A 21,414-nucleotide genomic window follows, 5' to 3' on the forward strand; every position below is an offset into this window, starting at 1 on the left:
CGACAATTCTTATAATATGTAATACGTGTAATTCCTATAATGTACACTAGGTGGTGGTATCGCACTGACTATTCGCCTCTTATCAATGAGCTCTGTGATGAACTGATATCAAATTTAATCTGTGCGATATATCAGCTCATGAGCTTATGTAGAAGCTCATAAACAGATCTGTGTAATCGCACCAAATTCATTCTGCTTTGGTGAAGCGCGCAGATGATTTTCAAAATATCTGTTTTACATTTTTCCATTGACCTAAACGCAGCAGCCGGGCCATTCCTGTATGCTTGCTTTTGCAAAAGAAGCTGCAGTCAGTTAATGCCCCAATAAAAGCATAATATGCAAATCATGTGGTGACATATGGGAAAGGATTTGTGCTCGAGGGCTTATGCGAAAAGCAGGTGAAAAAATGTGAAAGAAAAAATATTTAAAAGTTATGGTGCCTGTTGGAGTGCTACCCTGGCTATGGAGCAGTGGGTATAACGCTGGACATTATGGGAGCTTCGGAGAAGAGATGATTTATGCTGCGCTTGGTGGGTTTGCAGTGGCAATTTTGAACACTGAGATTTGAAATTTGCAATCACCGGGGCGTTGGTGGTGATAGAGTAAAGCTAACGGGAGAGACACGGAGAGAGAGAGGGAGAGGGGAGAAAGGAGAGAGGGAGAGGGGAGCAGATACTTGGTAACGCATCACAGCAGGACAGGCAATCGAGTCTAAAGGCGCCCAGCCAGCGACGGACACGGACGAGGAAGGTAGGACAATATGATAATGACTTGATCACACAGTTATGAGTTTGTGGACACAAAGCAGAAATGGAGTGATGACTGCAACAGGGGAGAGCTTTCCACATAATCAATAATGTTTTGTGTGATCTGCTCTAGCACTTCACTCACCATGTGCCGCAATTTGCGACTTTTTTATGCTCACATATGTCTCTGACTTCGGCATTTGGTGAGGCAGTGCGTTTTCAATTTCCGCACAAAGAAGAGTTTTGGAACTAGTTGCCTGGTGATGCAATTAATGTTTTAATGTGGTCAAATTTTACAGAAATGTTGGACATTAACCAGCACCTGCACTTCATTCAAGTTGGGTCGTTTTCTGTAATGCCTCCGTCCAACTGTTGCTGCTGTATCTTCTTGTTACGTTATTTTGTCAGAGTAACTAAAGAGTCCGTACATGTGAGGTAGGGTGCATTCTTGCGCAGAGGTGTCAGGTGTACGGTGTTATCTCAGGTAGCCCTGGCGACTCTAGAGGTGCCTGCTGGGAAGCGCCCCGGTGCCCACTTACTTATTCATGTGTCACCTGAACACCGCTGCGACGCAACGCTTACTTAGAACTTTTATATATATATATAAATGCGTGTGTGTGGATTTGCTTCATAAATAGGTGATGCTGCAGCTTTGCATAGTAGCGCCTGTGTACTTGTGGTTGTTATAAAGCTGAATGACATCTTTATATGCTTGCCTCTAGCAAAGTGAAATATGTGACTATGAGGAAAGAGTAGCCCAATCAAATTCTTTTCAAACTGTAAACCTGATAAAGTGGACAGAAATCCACTTTATATGTGTTTTCATGTATTTATTTATGTGAGCAAGCTTCTTACCATAGCAGTAATGAATCAATTGCCATCAAGGCTAATATAGTAATATCTTTTTGCCTTAAACAGTATAATTCAGATTAAACATTGTAACCGGCAGCTGCAATTTTAATCGGGATTAATTAATTAAACAGTCACCAAGATTTTTGTGCCTCTGAGAACTGAAAGAGTGTCACTACTTTTATTGTAATCCACTGCAAGATCATTTTGGCCTTGGTAATCCCATATTCTGGCTTAATACTGTAAGTGCAAATATAATTGTTATGCTATTGTGACTTTGGTTATAATGTTAAAATATACCACAAAAACTATATTTGCTTGTTTCATAAGCCTTTAAAACGATTGTTAGAACGTGACCTTCTGTTCAAAGAATCTCATGTTTTATATTCTGCGTGTGATAAACTGAAGAGAAACTATTTCAGTGTTTCATGCATTATGTGGGGAAAGCACGCATCTGACAGTTGCCCTTTCTGAGTCACTGTCATTCTTTAAGTTCAAAAATAGGAGAAAAAAATAGTGAAACGGAGAGTCCATATCTGACAGACGCCTTGACTGACAGCCTCAAATGAAACCCAATATGAGGGATAGAGGAATGAATTGCAGATATGGTGACTGTACTGGACTGTTGTATGAGGTCTCAGGCAGGAAGCAGAGCAGAGGATAAAGACAAGAAAAAGCTGTAGTACTGTAAAGTTTAAGAAAGGTAAACTTGCGTAAGAGGAAAAAGTGGGAAGATAATGAAGAGTGTGGAAAAGTGATAGATATAAAATGAGGCAAGTCATTTTGTTCTGTGGTGTTGGCATAATTGCTGCAGCTCAGCTAATCTGTGGAAATTGTGAGTGGAACCATTGGGAAAGGGCTGCTGTTAATTATCAGGTGTAAAAGCATCTGAACAGGCTGTGTACCTGCTCTTCAGTGACAAAGAAGTGATGGCTGAGTTGGTACTAGTTATTGGTATGTTTGTTTATTTTGAATTAATAGATTTCTAGAAGTCAGAATTGAGTTTAACAGATTTTTTTAAATGATCATCTATGTACAGTGCACATGTATATTAAACACAGCGCTCTCCATATGACAGCTTTCAGCACAAAGCTCACAGATGAAAGGTTTCCGGCCTTTTGACTTTCAGTTTTAATAACTACACCACATTCCCTGTGATTATAGCCATTGCATGTTTCCCACTTTTCCAATTTCTGCACCAGCCTCTCTCCTGGTCCAACTACGTGTGGTCATTAAATCAGCCAAGGCAGTCGGGCAGAACTGAAGAAAACAGGCTGGAGAAGAGGAGAGGGAAGAGGAGACGATTTAGCTCAGCCAGTTGTTTTACAGGTGCTGCCATCCGTACGGATGTGAACACAGGCTTTTCTTTGTAATGGTGTACAAAAGGCACATATTTGATCAGATCAATGACAGTGTCCTCTTAGTGAAGGAGATGGCTAAAAGAGTTTGTTGTAAACCCAACAATCCACAATAATCCTGTTCTGGTCTATTGCTACTAATCCTTGTATTGATTCTTTATTGTGTAAGTGTGAAACCATTATGAAGGAATTTAGAAATTGAAATTTCCCTACGGAGAAGACTGAAGCTTTTTATTCATTGTAGTGAAAACACTGGGGATTCATATCTAAGCCAGTAGCATTTACCATATTGAAATGCGTTCTCCCCTGGAAATAAACCATGCCATGTAAAACAAACAAAACAGCAATTTAATGGCAGCTCTGTGACAAATCCTTGTTGTTGGTATTTATGCCTGGAATACTGCCCTGAAGTCGGAGTGGAACAGAATGAAAGATGATGGAGGGGGAGGAGAGACAGGGAGGGCGAGGAAAGATGGGAGGCAGGACTCGTTGAGGTGAATGGTTGGGATGCAAAGGTCATCTGTGTCAGAGAGGAGCTGCTAAATGTTGTGTTTTAATCTTTCAAACAGAATAGACAGTCAAGTGCAGGCAGAGTAGCATGACTGTATCCTAACAGAGACAGAGACAAAAGGAGATGAATGAGTCTCTACAGGCTATCGGCTGCCCTGTGACACAGCTGTCTGTGTTTATGTTGTCTGATATACACTCGGGCCTCTGCTGGGACAGCGTTACCAAGCTCATCGCGGCGCATGAAGGCCAAGTGGAGAAAGAGCCTGGTGACAATACAGGCGTTTTATGACTGACATGAAAATTTGGGAAGGAAGCAATCAGTTCAGATTATGGGGGAGTTAAATTTGTTTAGCGTCACAGAATCTGAGCGTGAAGGAAAGAAAAATCACAGGTTAGCCCTGAATTGAGGGAAATTTAGTGTATATTGAAATATTTCTCTGATTATGGTATAAAAAGAAGGGAAAGAATTTAAAAGAACTGTTTTAGGGTATCTACTGTATGGCTGACAGGAGTGGAGATAAAAAACATTGTGATCGAGTAAAATGAAAGTGGAGTTGAGAACAACAAGGACGTGACAGTATATGGATCTTGGCTTTTTAGCAGTAGATGGATGAGAGGAAAAAGTCACCTAGTATATCATTATGTTCACACCACATACTTATACCACATAAAAGCCTAAAATAAGAGCATTAAGATTGCGTTGTCACTGTGCACTTAGGAAAAAGGAGATGACAGGAGGAGATACAGCTGTCTGACTCTGCCGTGGTGTTTTAAATGAAAGTCTTATGAGACAACGAGCTGTAATGTTTATCTTTTTTCCCCACACAAAAGCCCATTATGATACTTTTTTTTGGTGCATCATTTTGTGTTTGTTTTTCACTGCGTCGAATATGGATCTAGTCAACTGTTCTCACTTTTTCTGGGAAATTAATATTAAAGACATTCCTTCAGAACCGTTCTCGGCTTTCATAGCGTACATACATCAACATCATTTATCATCCACGCTTAAGCATTCAATCACCTAAACATTTAAAAGACTTGTATATCCACAAATGTGCTCCTTTACCATACTGTAATAACACATGCCTACTCTGTCACAGGTGTTGATTTTTGTCCCTGTGCTCTTTAGCCCACAGCCTCCGTGATTTCCCCAAAGTATTCGAATTTTGATTGGTTAGAGCACTGGATTTTCCAGAGCTTCATCCCAGTCTATCTTAGATGAGCTCAGAAGGCAGCAGCTTTTGTGGATCTATGTTATATGTTTTTCTCTTCTTTGCATATTAGAATTTTAGGTGTGTGTGATGGGTGGATGACTGAACGTGTAAAGCGCCTAGGGGTCCTTAGGGACTAGTAAAGCGCTATACAAATACAGGCCATTTACCATTTACCATTTTTAACTCTCAGTGCATTTGTAGTTGGAGTGATACACTGTCTTTGCTAACAGTTCACTAGACTTTTAAAAATTATCCCTGAGCCCATGTAGGGATTTTCACTGCAGAACCTTTCCTCTGAGGGGCTTTTATTGGTTTTTGGCCGTAATGCTGTTATTTCATATTTGTTAACCCCTTAATTCTTTGAGTATCATATTTGATGCAGGCAGTTTTTTGTGAGTTTTGGAGACTTCTGCATCATCAGTGTGATTCCCCCCCCCCCCCCCCCCCCTGAAAAACAATACATTTTTGAACAATAAAAAAATGGCAGCAAATAAGATGCAAATTAACCGTTAAATATGGAAATTAACATTTAATTTATTTATTTATTTACAGATTTGCGAGATAGTTCAATGAACTCTCAATTTTGTAAGAAACTTGGATTTCTGGCAATCATTTCATGGTTAGGCATTTCATTTTTTTAGATTTTTCCATGTAAAATCCGTCTGGGATGGTAATTTTTTCTTATATTGAATCATCTTGTTAATTAACTGAGTTGTGAAATATTTCACCAGATGTCTCTTTTAAGCACTACACTATTTTTGCACTCTTTCCTTGCCCCTGCTCCAACATCCTTGAAACCCTGTTGTTACTGTTATTATCCCATGTAACACTGAACATGCTGAGGACAGACTCTTGGGTCACGCCAGTAAGACCATAATTGCTTTATTAGTAACTGTAATGTGATCACTGAATTTAGGAACAGCAAAACCTTATTATACATTTGAATGTGTTGCACCCAGTGCTGATGGTAACTTGCTTTTCACACGTTGTGGCGTTGGTCAACACGGGACAGGGTGTATCAATTGCACCTTTTCAAGCGTTTTGTTACAGGCTGCTGTAATGATGCGCCATTCAGTGCTCCCGTGCTGTTCTGGATAATTACCATCTCCTCAGGTTCTGTGTAAGCTGCTCCCTCTCCCCTACCGTGTTTTGCAAGGCACTACTGTCAACCCATACAGGATCAAAGCCGATGCAGGCATCTCCATTGGAAGAACAGTGTTGTCTTGGCATGTGATCTACAGTCCCCCATATCTGCTAGTGGGGAGTCAGTGATCTTTTATTGAAGGGAGGTTTCACTCCAGCTGCTTTCTGAACAAGCCAATCAGCAGGGACCAGCTTCGGCTCATCTGAGAACTGGAAGCGGCTTGTGTTATGTTTTCTCCAGTTCCTTAAGGCTTGTGGTTATTTGGAGTTTGGTGTGCGTATATATGAATGACAACTCACATGGTTATTAGAAGACTGGGCTTAGGTCACTGTCATAAAAACAATAAAACAGAAATATTTTAAAAATCAGTCAAAAATCCTGATTAAAAGTAAAAAATTACATTTTTATTCAGTAGGCAAATAATAAACAGAATTCACATTTTTATTCTCAAATTTGAGCCGACACACCCGGACTTCTCTGAGAAGTCTGAAATTAATCAAGCATAACGTTTAACCACTAAAGCTAGTTTGTTCTGTTCTGGACTGAAAGTACACAACTGTAATTTAGCATCTTAATAAAAAAAAATAACACCTTTTAATTTTTAAAATGTTATTTTGTAAAACAGTAAATTTGAAAATTCTGAGCATTAAAAATATAATTTTAATTTAAATGCTTGCTCACACTGTTGGATTTAGCCATTACAGAAGCATAAAAAGTGATTTTGATTATTACCAATGCTGTTAGGTACTTTGCTGGACATGTGTTGTTTTCCAGGATATAGTATCTCAGTGGCTATTGGCTTGATTTTCTCCAAACTTTGACGAAATCAGTTCACTCATAATCAGGGATCTGTGCCAGTTTGATTACAATTTCTACTCAGAAAGCACTGCATGCCCTGCAGTCCAAATGGCATCCTGTTTACACTGCACTCTTGTCATGTAAGTGAGGTTTGCTGACTAAGGGTTTCAGAAAGTCATGTCATATTGGAGATGAAGAGATCAGGAGGGCGGGAAGGAAGACATTACTCAGCTCATCAGAGCGGTGCTGCCCCTCCCTCCTCCCTGACAAAGCCAAATGTCTGCTAATCTGTCTGTGATCACTGTGCTAATGAGTGATGGCTTTTTTATGAGCACCAAGGGCAGGCCGAAATCACTCATTGATTTGCTGTAATAACCCAGATTTGGCTGCCTGCTGAGGTCCAACACTCTCCCCTGAAAACGGTGCCTTTGAGATTAAAGCAAGTCAGACACAATTGCCATGTAATCAATAATATCGAGTGGTGTAAGCCAGGAGACACCATGTGGGAAGGCAAGCCTCTCTGGACAGAACACACTGGGTTCAGATATTACTCTTAACTTTATGGTGCCTTAAAGGTATATCACTGTCAGATAAACTGTGGGGTTGTAAACCATTACACAGACATGGATCACCGCTATCCTAAACTTTACCACCGCGACATGTATAAAAATGTTTCCCTAAATATTAAACAGACAGTAAGTGGACTATTGGACTTAAATTGTGGTGTGCGTAAGTGTGAGAAACTTGTGATCCAACATTTACAGGTAAAGATAAGCTCCTTTAACCACAACAAGCAAGTCTCAAGAACAGCCCAAGGTTCTCCTTTTGAAGTGTAGTTTCGATGAGATGTACTTGTCCAACAAATAAAAAGAGCACGGCCCTTAAAAATATGTATTTGTTGTGTTGCTGATCTATATTTTAGTAGATATGATTTCTTCCAAAATTTAGCACAGCGGTCCCTCAAACATTTTCTGGACTACCCCACTTCAGAATCGAGTTGCGTGGTAAATTGGAAAAATGTAGAAAACACTAATAGCAGAAAAATGTGATGACTAAAAAGTGAAAAACATGGAAAAGACAGGTAGAAAAAACAGAAATGGGAGAAAGATGAACAGTAGCTCTGACAGAAACTGGGGAGCTGGTGGTGAAGGATTGATAGATGGTGACAGTATTACCAGTGGAGTGGGACGGTGCTGGAGAAGGACCCAGGTTGGTTTGAGGACCACCTCCTGCTGAGTCATGTCCTCTGCAGTTTAATTGGCACATTTTGAGTTCAGTTTTTAAAAACTTGGTTAATATTAAAAACAAATATATTCTTTAAATCTGTGTCTTTGATTATACAAAGTTTTTTTTTTTGTTTGTGGACACATATTACTTGAACATGCTTAGAAATATTCTCCAGTTTCGCTTTCGTACATCGTTTATACAAAATCTGCTATCAAAGAATTGGTTTTAAGTTTGAGTGTGTAAGACACGTGGCCATGGTTAGTGTTCCCGTGGAGCTATGCCGAGTTTGATTGCAACCCTTCACCTTCCCACACTCCCCTACTGTGAAGTGATTGCAGTGATGCATACTGTATGCATGTTGAACTGCACATGTTCACACAATAGGCTGAGTTAAATACTTAACGAATCTAATTACCATTTCATTTTCATTAATGTTTCAAACTGCACTACAACATAACAAGAGGGGTTGGGAATATGTTGTATTTCAGACTAATTGGCTTGTGTGATAAGATCACATTATGTGATTAGATCTTCGAAGAACTGATACGTTCTCAGAAACTTAAAATTAATCCATTAAAAAAACACAGTTGATTTGTGGAAGCGGCCATGTTGCCCTGCCATCTTGAATGCAGTATACATTTATTTATGCTTCTTTTTGCTAAATTTATAATATAATGTGTTTCAAAACAAGCATTAAACCAGTCAATCAAACTGCAAACCTACACAAGCATTGCTGAAATGATTTTTTACTGAGTTTTCGCTTTCCTTCTTTTTGTTACGTGTCCAAAGCTTGGATGCAGCATTTTTCGTTGGAACACAATGCTTCAGTTGTGCAGTCGGCTAGTGTTTGACTTTTCCTTCATGATGTTTCCATGTTACAGACTGGACAGGTTAGACTCAACACACATGGTGTTACAACAACATACATAATACACATAGTGTGACTACACACAGTAATATGTTTTAAAGGGGAAAAAAAATCACAGAATTAACAAACATGGGGCTGAAGTTCTAAACGCTGGTTTTGACTTATTTTTGATTCATTTCTCATCCTTATGTGTTGTCAGATAAAAACAAAACATGTAAAATCATCCTATTTCTGATGCCTACAGTTTAATGAGGGAGATTGTCCATGTATATTCGAAAGTAACTTTATTGCTTTGACCACAGACATGTTGTCTATCATATGTGAACATGTGTAATATGTCTGTAATAATCTATAAAATTTTCAAGGTTTGGAAGCCAAAAGGCAAAATGTATCAAAACCACATTAATCTAAAAGAATCACACCGCAGATACTGTAGACGCTGAGGGGCAGGCAGAGGTGTGAACATCAGACAGAGAGTCAAATCTTCTTCTAACAATGAGGCCAATACTGTCATAACTATGTGAGATCATAAATGGCCATAATTCACGATGGAAAGAGAAAGTGAAAACGGATCTGGCTTCTGGCATCTGCTGCTGCATAATTCTCTCACAGCTGGATGAATGACGAGAGCCCCGCAAGGTGCAGGAGCAGCTGAGTGTACCTCAGCACATGCTGACAGCAGTATGTCAGTTACAGTGTATTCGTTTGATGGTTCACTAACTGTCTTGTGGCTCATATGTTGGTATAAAAATAGGAGTAATCAGTGGCTGATGCAGACCGTCATCTTAATTTCTGAACAGGAATTTTGAAAAATAGATAAAAGTTTCGAAATACTGCATTATTATAAATGTTGTTACTGTTGTGAGTGCAGCTAATCATTAAAACTTTATCACGCTTCCTAAACCAAAACCAGTGTGTGGAACAGGAACTCTGGTGCCCCGTAGCTGTTATCTGCTCTCCCTGGGGAGCACACTACCCAAAAGGTTCTAATAATTAGTTCCAACTTGCATATCAAGGCTCATCATTGGCATTACGTGCTATGACATGGGGACTCAACAACAGTCTTTACAGTGCAAAAAGCATGCAGGCTTCAGGAACAGGAACATAACCAAGAGCATGCTTGTTGTTTTTGAGGATTATGCGCCACGAGTTTGTCCCCTAGGGTCAGACTGTTATCATAGAGTCATAGCATGTCCTGAAGGGTCTGAGGTAAAAAAAAAAATTCTGGAACCAACCTGAGCTGTGGTGCATCACACTGTTCCAGTGTGTTTATGTGTAAATTTCTTTGGCTGGACCAACGCAGTCGTTGCTCATTACCAAGCCTACTCATCGGATTTAGCTCGCGGCAACTTTTGTCTCTTCACAGAAATGAAAATTAAGTAAAAGGGCCACAGCTTTGACAGGAAGCATTCTTAGCATAGACTGGAGAACTAGAAACAGTGTGCTCCTGCAGAAGATCAGTGCATAAAAGTTGCCAAATTTAAATAATGCAGTTTTTCACTTTTTACTGAATTTTTAGAGTTAAGTTATTATGAATAACTTTCAAGTTTGTCATTTGCTCAAAGCAGTACTTAGCAGCTGGTTACTTTGCTTATGCCTCAGGCAGGCCGTGATAGGAGCCTGGAGTGATAGGCACAATCCAGGTTACACACATAGATAAAACAGGAGGCAGGTCGATGTGTGAGATTCCCTCGTCCTCCAGCTACAGTATTGTCCATCTGCAACTTTTGGGGGAATGCATGTTTGTGAGAATGTTTAATAACGAATCCACCTGCATCCAGGTCACACCAGCGATGCTGATGCAGTAAGACTTTTTTTTAAATTTTCCATGGCTGCTCCCGACGCTTTCAGATCTAATGTGTCAGTCTCGACCAGTATCCGTCAGTCATATTCACCCATTTGTCATCTCAGAAATGTCCGTTAGCATTTGGAGGAAGGCTGAGTAAGGGTCTGGATTATATGTGTGTGTGCGTGTGTGCGTGTGTGTGTGTGTGTGCAGGTAATGGACTGAGGGATCTGTTTCAGACAGCAATGTAAATATCCACCATTAATATGTAGGACAGGGTAAATAAAAATGATTTATATTGCACAACAGATATTTAGTACAAAATTCATCTTTCACAACAAATTTTTTTACAAAGATCTCTTTTTTTGTTTTCAGGCATTTGCCTTTCCTCGAAGAGAATCGATAGAATATGACTTGATCCTATATAGAACTGCAGACATATAGAAAATGCTTTAATGGGATTACAAAAAAATAATTAAAATACACCGAATGTCTTTGCTCACTTCTCTTTGTACAATTTCTTAAGATCTTTTTGGAGTAGACAGCTGGGAAATGGCTTTATTGATCGTTTTAATTCAGACTGATCAGCCCCAAGCGTCAATAAGAAACATTTCACCATTAGGTCCAGCTGTCTTGTATTTAACAAGTTTGACACATTGTGTCAAATACCAATTAAGACCAGTAACAATATTTGATGATTCAAATATGTGATATTCTGATATACTATTAACCGCCATTTTTTCTATCGGACACGTGAAACATAAACGGATTTCCCTAATAATTTTTATGTGTAGTTATTTACTTGACTGTAGAGTTTATAAATACTTTCGTGAGGGGTCATGAGTTTCTTTTTTCACACTCTCTGCTTGGATCAGTTAGTTGTTGTGTTCCTGCTATTCTACACCTGTGTTACCAACAGGGAAGTTGCAGAGTGCCCTCTGGTGGACAAATTCTCCCACATTAAGATGGTTGAAGGGTGTTTCTTCCATCTCAATCAAATTTTAATTTATCAGCCTTTATAAATAATGACACTGATGTGTTTTGTTTTCAGTTACTGTTTGGTTACATTTATCTAGTTCGGTTGTCATAGGAAACCCCCTTTCACAGCATTAAAGGACTTCCGTCCTACATGGGGAAATTTGTTGCAGTGAAGGATTGCCCAGTGTGTTCAGATGTGGCAGTAAGGGGTCTTGTCTAAATGTCAGTATTTGGCGGATTCAAAACAAGACTCCCCTGAAAGCCAGGTGTTCAGGGTCCCAGAGAGATAAATTCATGTGAATAAAAGAGGGGGGAAGGAAAGGATGAAGGGATGAGGTAAAACAAATAATAGTGACAGCCATACAGACTGCATTGTTACAGGAATTGAAATAAAAATAATGCCGAGGAAACTAGAATCCAAATGAAAACAAATGTGCCTATTGAAAGGGACACACATGCATAGCTAAAATAAAGACATATACACATACAAATACACTCACACACATATTTATACAATAAGCAATGACAGCCTATTCTTTACTTGAAATTTCTTTCTCACTCACCTGTAAATTTTAGCTGCCTTGCTGGAATTGAATCCACTGCATACAGAACACCTTTAACGGCACCACAGCAGTATTTGAATTGTATATCCATGCTTCTTACGCTGGTGTCTCTTTAGTCATTTGCCATTCTTTGCTATTAGATACGTGAAGGAAAAGCAGCCCTATATTTGCACCATTTTTACTGTGAGCAATGGCACAGTGGGCTTCAGGAAGGAGGAGGATTTGGAAAGATAACACTCAAAAATTAAGTTGTCACCAAATGAGTTTGCCTACCTGTGAGGCCCTGCTGAAACAAGGCACGGCATATGGACATAGAAGTACATTTCAAAATACATGGCTTAACATAAAGTTTAACATACAAAACTAATGTTCAGAAGTGCTCAGTGTGTCCCCTGCACTGCATATGTCCATACGATAGTCAAACTCGCCCCATAGTTTTGCGAGCATGTCTGGAGACACTGCAGCCGCTGCTGTTGTTATGCTACCTACTGTACCAGCAACCACATGAAACTCACGAAAACTGTCTTTCTAACAGTACGTGCGGTGATCGTTACTGGTGAATTAAAGCACTTTGAAATGAGTTGATTGTTTGTGATATACCCTGTGCTTGTGTTGGGGTATGATATGGCCAGAGAGCTCCAGCAATACTTGTAGTGTACAGGACAGCTGTATTATTTGACACACACATTTCAGCTTGTGGGCTTCACCAGGTTCACCATAAAACATACTGCAGACACCATTTGAAATAGGACAAGTATAATGAAAAAAAAAAAAGCTAAAGCACCAGTCATATAATTCAAATACATTACACCCACATGCCATTTACATACAGCCATATGGGTTCAAGCTATTCATTGTCCTGAAGCAGTCCAATAATAATAATTATAAACATGTAAGTGGTAACTTAAATTGGAGCAGTTATTGTATACACAGGGAGTGCAGAATTATTAGGCAAGTTGTATTTTTGAGGAATAATTTTATTATTGACCAACAACCATAGTTCTCAATGAACCCAAAAAACTCATTAATATCAAAGCTGAATGTTTGTGGCAAGTTTATTAGTTTGTGTTTTAGTTTTAGGCTAGTTTAGGGGTATCTGTGTGTGCAGGTGACTATTACTGTGCATAATATTAGGCAACGTAATCAAAAAACAAAGATATACCCATTTAACTTAGTTATTTTTACCAGTGAAACCAATATAACAATTTCCAATTCACAATATACATTTCGGACATTCAAAACAAAACAAAAACAATCAGGCGACCAATAAGCCACCGTTCTTTGCAAGGACAACTGCCAAAGCCTGCCACCATGGATTCTGTCAGTGTTTTTGATCTGTTCACCATCAACATTGCGTGCAGCAGCAACCACAGCCTCCCAGACACTGTTCAGAGAGGTGTACTGTTTTCCCTCCTTGTAAATCTCACATTTGATGATGGACCACAGGTTCTCAATGGGGTTCAGATCAGGTGAACAAGGAGGCCATGTCATTAGTTTTTCTTCTTTTATACCCTTTCTTGCCAGCCACGCTGTGGAGTACTTGGACGCGTGTGATGGAGCATTATCCTGCATGAAAATCATGTTTTTCTTGAAGGATGCAGACTTCTTCCTGTACCACTGCTTGAAGAAGGTGTCTTCCAGAAACTGGCAGTAGGACTGGGAGTTGAGCTTGACTCCATCCTCAACCCGAAAAGGCCCCACAAGCTCATCTTTGATGATACCAGCCCAAACCAGTACTCCACCTCCACCTTGCTGGCGTCTGAGTCGGACTGGAGCTCTCTGCCCTTTACCAATCCAGCCACAGGCCCATCCATCTGGCCCATCAAGACTCACTCTCATTTCATCAGTCCATAAAACCTTAGAAAAACCAGTCTTGAGATATTTCTTGGCCCAGTCTTGACGTTTCAGCTTGTGTGTCTTGTTCAGTGGTGGTCGTCTTTCAGCCTTTCTTACCTTGGCCATGTCTCTGAGTATTGCACACCTTGTGCTTTTGGGCACTCCAGTGATGTTGCAGCTCTGAAATATGGCCAAACTGGTGGCAAGTGGCATCTTGGCAGCTGCACGCTTGACTTTTCTCAGTTCACGGGCAGTTATTTTGCGCCTTGGTTTTTCCACACGCTTCTTGCGACCCTGTTGACTATTTTGAATGAAACGCTTGATTGTTTGATGATCACGCTTCAGAAGCTTTGCAATTTTGAGACTGCTGCATCCCTCTGCAAGATATCTCACTATTTTTGACTTTTCTGAGCCTGTCAAGTCCTTCTTTTGACCCATTTTGCCAAAGGAAAGGACGTTGCCTAATAATTATGCACACCTGATATAGGGTGTTGATGTCATTAGACCACACCCCTTCTCATTACAGAGATGCACATCACCTAATATGCTTAATTGGTAGTAGGCTTTCGAGCCTATACAGCTTGGAGTAAGACAACATGCATGAAGAGGATGATGTGGACAAAATACTCATTTGCCTAATAATTCTGCACTCCCTGTATATACATATAAAAAAGTAAAAGCCATTAAGAACTTCTGGCTCAATTCATCTGGAAATAAACACTGAAAATTGGGCTTAACCCAAGAAAATGCTTGTAAAATTGAGGATGAAATGTTGTCTTTCATTGATATATTGAGGATCAGGCCTAGTTTTGGTAAACAAAATGATCTGTCTGTATTCTGTGTTTGTCTTTTATCAGGTGCAGGTGATGTCGAGGAGTGTGGGTTTAGGTGGCAGGATGGCAGTCGCCAAGCTCCTCCTTGCCTTCCTCTTTCTCCACTCTTTCTGTGAAGGTAAGTCCTGGCTGCGAAGAATAAGGATCTGTAAATCCACAGACTAGACTTTCATTTTGTCGAGTGTTGGTTATTAGGGAAAGGTCTTTATGCTGCATATTTTATACAGTTACCATAAATCCCTGCAGTAGTGGATGCATTTCAGTTTGATTTATGACCGTGGATAAAAAGTAGCAAATTGTGGTTTTAGTTGGCAGCTATTTTTGTGAATATGTAGAACAGTGTGAATTTCAAACTGAATAACTGAAAAGGTTTTAAATCAGTCAAACTTCCCAGAATAAAAGGCTTTAAAAAATTTATGTGGTGTCAACATTTAACTGCAGATCTACCTTTGTTAGTCAAATAAGGTATCACGAATAACTATGGGTTTTCTAGTATCTTTATCAGTTACTAGGCAAAACAGGAAGATGCTAGTTTATGTTAATTAGGTTGATAGCAGGAGTAGTTGTCCTGCTTCCTTCTCTGTTTCCTGCGCTAAATGATGCTTTCCCACACTTTTTTTCTGGCCTGTGCACCTTTCAATCCTTTTTCCCATTTTTTTCTCATTATCATTCCTTCGCTCACGCTTTCCTTCTCTACTCTCCCCCACTGTCTCTTGCATAATGTCTCACATTATTAGTGCTAAGCCATAAGCACCACCAAGAAAAAAATGTCCGGTTTGCTTCCTTGCTGAGTATGAAGGCTTTTGGGGGGGGGGGCAGATATAGCAAGGGAGAGCTCAGCTGTTGTGGAACGTCATGGTAACTGTTTCTCAGTGACAGGCAGGAGACACCTCCAATCACACGCAGCGCTGAAGCAGCATGGAAAGTTATTAAGCGATTGTCACAACCTCTTTCCATCAAGCGCAATGAGTTTATCAAGATCTTCTTTCTCTGGAGTCCTCCAGTCTCTCACCTCGCACATTTTCTTTCCGTGTTGCTCCCTCTTTCTTCTCCTCACCTTTTAAATCCCCTCTCTTTCTCTTGCCTCCTCTAACTACCCCATTAGCACACTGACCTTGTGCTTCTCTTGAGCATTACCTCCCTGATCCAGCAAATTGGATTTATGATCATCATTGTGATTATTTTGTAGCTGTAATCAATCCGCATTACTTTAACCAAGCCTGGTGTAAACCACAGGTACGGACAGGAGCTTATTAACCCTCACCCTAACTATCTTCAAACCCTGTCGAGCACGCTCCATGTTCTTGGCACTTGAGCGCTAGAGGCAAGCCAGAGATGAGCATCTTCTTCTGCACAGACTGGCACATGACTGAACAAAAAGCTCGTACTTTCAAAGCACCTATTCACTCTATCAAGCACTCTCACTTCAAACAAGTTGGCCTCCCTTTTCTTTTGCTTCACTGTCTCTGTGGTCTGCCGGCTTGTTCAGCTGATCAAAGACCATCAGCTTTGTTCGCTGATCTTTCCCCCTAAAAAACAGCTTGTATTGCTCTGCCTTCTGACATTACAGAACACTCGCCAAACACGGGACGCTATTAACCCTTTAACAGGCCCTTTTAACCTGTTGTGTTGTAATGGACAATCCCTCCCATACGTAGATCTTCCTACTTTTGTCTTTGCAGATGGTTTTTCTGTTTGTTAAATTTAAGTAGTTGTCATTAAAAATTAATACAAAGAGAAAACATCAAAGATAAAGCTGCAGTGGAGCTTTATCTTTGATAAAGCTCCACTGCTCCACTACTTTTTAATTTCTTTATCTTAAAGGAATTAAAAAGTAGCTCATTTTTAAAAAGTGCAGCTATTGATGCATTTTATACCACAGTACCTACACGTTGCACTAGATGTGCACCATTAAAATTAAAAAATTATTCATGTAAAGTTTTTATAATATTAAAATAATAATAAAAAATTGTTATTTTGGCATTTAGGATAAGACACCAGGAGTCTAGACTCTGGTGGCGATTGTGGGACAGGTGGTAGACATGTAGGACACAATATGAACGATTCACCATCAAAGACCAGGGAAGAGAAGCTGATTGGATCATAAAAGGCAGGCGAGAAGAAAATTGGATGAGTGACGATAACAAAATCAAGGATGAGGAAAGACTAGCCCTGTGATAGACTGGCGATCTCTCCAGGATGTATCCCGGCCCACATCCATTAACAGCTAGGATAGGCTCCAGGTACCCAGTGGCACTGAGAAGGATAAGCAGTTGAGAAAATTGAGGGAGAGATTTGGGAAGCGAACACGGACAGAACAGCAGGAAAAACCCAAACACCCAACTTGCACAAAAGCTTCCTTGAGGTTATTAAAGAAAGCTTTGATTACGAAATCCAAGATAAATGGTGGGAAAATAGAAAATGTCCAAAGTTTGATTTTGCAGTCAAATCAAAGTTTAATGCTGCCTGCAAGACTAACATCATGAACTGAACACACAGCTGTAGTGCAGTTTGATTTATAGACATTCATACTATTATTATTGTTTGCTGTATAAATATTTGAGAGGGAGAGAAATCGAAACATGCTGTTGCCTCTTTTTTATTTTTTAGTTTAACAAAAGCAGCTATGTGCAAAAATATTACAGGAAGACCAATCAGAGACCATGAGCAACATTGCTATTCATGAATTCTCAAATTCATCAAAGCACATTATTATTTTTTGATAAAAATGCCAAATTGCAGTTATTACTTAAATTCATGAACATTAAAAGTGCTTTTAGTGGTAAACTTCTGACTTCTGAGAGAAGAAATTAACCTGGGATTAAAAGTTCAAGTTTTTAATAGATTTCTAAAATATTCTTTTTGTTGTTTTTAGGACAAGTTTTCTAAAAAAAAAAAGTGAAATGTATCTTGAATTGTTCTGTTCTCCCCAAAGGCTCCAACCAGCCACCACGTTTCCTGAACTACTTCTTCTCGACCTACCTTCTCATCTATGAAGACACACCTATTGGTGAGTAGATTCAGCACACATCAGTACATTTTTATACTTCGTATTTTGAATATGTACTTTTTGTGACATTTTTGTTTGGCAGTGTGATTTTTCTAATGTAAAATATGTGCTGTGGCTCCAAAAAGCTGGGATACACTGTTATGTGTGATGCGTCTACAAGGTCTAAAGTAAGTTAGTCTTTGTTTTGGCTTCGTCGCTGTACTCGCTGCACAGATATGTTCCGTCCTCTCTTCCTTGAATACAAATCGCGGAAGAAAAAGCAAGTCAAGAGGAATGTCATAAAAAACGCTGACAGTGATGGAAATGGATGTCCGTTATCATGATGCGTGTATATGTATGAGTCTGGTTGTCTGAATGATTCTTTATGCTATATAATATTAAGCTTGCACAACAGCTCCTCTTGATGTTGATGTCTGAAAGAACTTGTCCACATTGGGTACCTTTGTGTGATTATAAGCTTGTTCATTACATGTCCCACTAGTTTTGGCTCTATTATACCCTGTATTTATTTTCTCTTTTTTTTCCATGTCATTTCTGTTGGTTGTGGTGATTGACAGGGCAATTTGAAGATGTCAGGCTTTTCATCATCTCTGAGGGTGTCAGTGGCTTGGAATTAAAATCCTTTATAGTGGATTGATTTTCTAGGAGTTTGTTTTTTATCACATGACCTTTACACTCTACCAGTCTGTCAACACTCCTAGTCTGAGTCTTAAATTGTTCACTTATGTCTACACCCTGAGAGCTGTTTTCTGCGAGTGGTTGCATGTCACGGGCATTGTCTTGCGTTTTTAAAATGCACCATCAAGCTGTCAATGTCATCTCCAGTGTCATCATCTCAGTTAAATGTTTTGTACTATAGCCAGGACAGACTACTGTATCCCACAATAGGACCTACTGTAAATCTGCATCATCATGACCTCAAACACCGTTGCCCTCAATAGTTGCCTGGTGTGCCATATTTATCCAAAAGGACAAAGTCGGTTCTGGCGGAAGGCCATCTCTTCATAAACTCAGCTGCTGTTCTAACCAGTGAAGGGCATGGATATGTTAGTGGGTGGCATTACTAATTTCCCTAACTACTCCATTCCACATTCCAATTGCTCTTAGGCCATGAATTATTGTCCTCCTCTCAAGCAGCTGGACGTTGGTACAGCAACGCCCTCCATTGGTTTAGAGAGCTGTCAGTCATGTCCTTGGCCCGGTCTGTAATGGCTTACTCAGTAATGTGATTGTGAAGCCGGCTTGAATGATCAGACAGTGACAATTTGTCAAGATTATCGTTTATTAGCTCAGCAGATGTCCTCCTCTAGGAGGCCTTCCAATTCATAAACACGTAAACACACAAATGTACTCACACAACCACACGAGCCTATGAGTCAAATGCTGGTGTGTTATGTGAGGAAAGGATGTGACCTAGTGAATAATAGCTTAAGATTCTTTTTCAACCTAAACACCTACAGGTGTAGGTGTACAGCAGCAATTACAGCTGCACTGGATTGACGTTACGCTTGCTTTTCATTTGAATAAAAGGCCATAATGAAAAAGAACCCGCATATTTTCTCATCTCAAGGTTCGGTGCAAAGATTGTGCAAAGAATAAAGAAGTGTTAAATTGGCCTTTCAGGGCACAGTGGAGGCGATTTAATCATATTCAAAACTTAATATGTTCCTCTGTACTTCATTAGACCATTATTTTCACACAAATTTGATGAACGTAAATGAGCACCTGTCTAGCTGACTGGAAGCCAAACTGCTCAACTTGAGCGCAATGATCAGGTTTCCACAGCCACAGTGATTGGTTACATTCGGTTACCATGGAGGTTGCTGGATTAAGTCATTGTGGTGGTGTAACAGTGGTTCGTGTGAGCGGGCTGTCTGAGATGACACCAAGAATTAGTATAACAGGTACAAGAAAAACAGCCTGGGAAAATTGCTGTACATGGATGCTCGTGGAGACACTTAAAACACCTTTTATTTGGCCTTGTCTTTTCAGCAGATCGGTAACTTCAGCACATGGCCTCTAAGTCAGTATCCTCATGCCTTCGTACACCATGCAAAAACACATTCAATACAATATTTATCAGGCAGATGAGGGAACACATCCAAACATGGATATTTCACTCACTTCTCTCCTCCTCTCAGCAGCAAGGGATTTGATTTGGGAACTGGCACAAGTTGTTTGAAGGATGCTGCGCAGATGTGTGCTGAAGATGCATATGTAACACAGTGGGATTAGGCTGTGACTTGGTGTGAACTCACACAAGTGACATATACTGTATACTGTCAACATACTGGCTGGTCAAATGACTCCGGGGACAACGGCTAACTTGTGGGCACTTCCAATATAGTCGGTGAGCCAAATCTTCCTGCTACGTGCTCTGACCATTTTGAATAAATAAAAATTTGCTTTTAGGAAGCAAAATTGTGGTCAGGTGATAGACGGTAGTTTTGAGATTATATTTCAGCAACTACAGTTCTTTTTGCACCAAACACAAACGCATGACTGGTCAGCAGAAATCAGTCTGCAAGCAAACAGAAACCAGAAAGCTTGTTTCTTTCCTACGCTTTCTTCTTCAGATTTCTCCTTATACTGATTATTTTGAGTCCAACAGAGGTTCCATTATTTTTCATGCCCAAAATAAGAACAATTTCAGTTTAAAACACGAGTGAGGAGGACCCAGGAGAAATCTTTTGCCCACCCTGGCATGAACGATGCTTGTGATTATGTTGCATTAGTGGTCTGCTGTACACTGCAGTTATACAGTGATACATGTTATAACATATATTTTAATGTTTTGTTTGGAACCAAATCCTCTCCGCATTTATGTTCAGTCTCTGCATGTCCGTGTGTTTGTGCGCGCATCTCTGTTTAGTTCGAGTCTACATGTGTTCACATTCAGTGACTTTTATTCATTTATTTATTTTGTCACATCCAGGCGGTGCGATCATTCAGTCTTAGAGGGGAGGGCAGCTAAACAGAAGAGCTGATGTTTAAATGCAATGGCAGATAACAGTGTGTGTTGTGTCAGGAAATGGGATGTGTAATTAGACAGAGAGAACACTTTGATTAAATGCTCTCATCTCCTAATCCACTTTGCCCTGATTCGGCAGATTAAGCTCTCTACTATGTAATTAACTTGTGGAAACACAACATTTGTCGCAAAAACTTCCACACTCTGCTGGGAAGGTTGGTGTATGTCTTGTAGTTTATGCCAATTAAGCAAAAGGCTTTGCTGCCTCGTTCTGTTCAACAATTTGGCTCGTGCTTTAACCTCATGCCAACCCATGATCATTTATGTGGGATAAGGTTTTTTTATATTCATTCAAAATCATTTCTTTTCTTTTTTTGTTTTTACCAAGGAAGTGAGAATCCTCAGAGGTCCAAGAAAACAACAGGAGATAAGCTTCTGTGTGCTGTTTGCATGAATGTAGGAGATGTGTTTCTGAATCAACCCTTTGAGTTATTGTAAGTTGATCATATTCATCATCGACCTGAACATAGAAAAAAGTCTTTATTTCCTATAGATCACATAATGGACATACATGACTGGCATATATGATATATATGCCAGGTTTTTTATTAGCCAAACTAGAGCTTCCTATCTTACAGTGTATTTTCTTCTCTCTCATGTTTTCTGTCTGATTTTAGAAGAAGCTAAACGAGACCTGAAGCATGGCTCTTCGAGTCATTTTCC

The 21,414-nt window shown here is 39.8% G+C and overlaps 1 protein-coding gene across 1 annotated transcript in view; it reads left to right on the forward strand.

The window, feature by feature from the left end:
* The first annotated feature begins 337 nt into the window (after window positions 1-337).
* The window catches only part of cdh23 (cadherin-related 23), a 187,079-nt gene continuing 166,002 nt past the window's right edge, over window positions 338-21,414 (forward strand). Inside the window, exons 1-3 of the mRNA XM_040034470.1 lie at window positions 338-750; window positions 14,735-14,828; window positions 17,646-17,720. Of these exons, the coding sequence (XP_039890404.1) occupies window positions 14,744-14,828; window positions 17,646-17,720 (160 nt within the window). The 5' untranslated portion in view covers window positions 338-750; window positions 14,735-14,743. The remainder of the gene's footprint in view (window positions 751-14,734; window positions 14,829-17,645; window positions 17,721-21,414) is intronic.

The sequence above is a fragment of the Simochromis diagramma genome, unplaced genomic scaffold (genome assembly GCF_900408965.1).
Source record: "Simochromis diagramma unplaced genomic scaffold, fSimDia1.1 OVJJ01000481.1, whole genome shotgun sequence".
NCBI lineage: Eukaryota > Metazoa > Chordata > Actinopteri > Cichliformes > Cichlidae > Simochromis > Simochromis diagramma.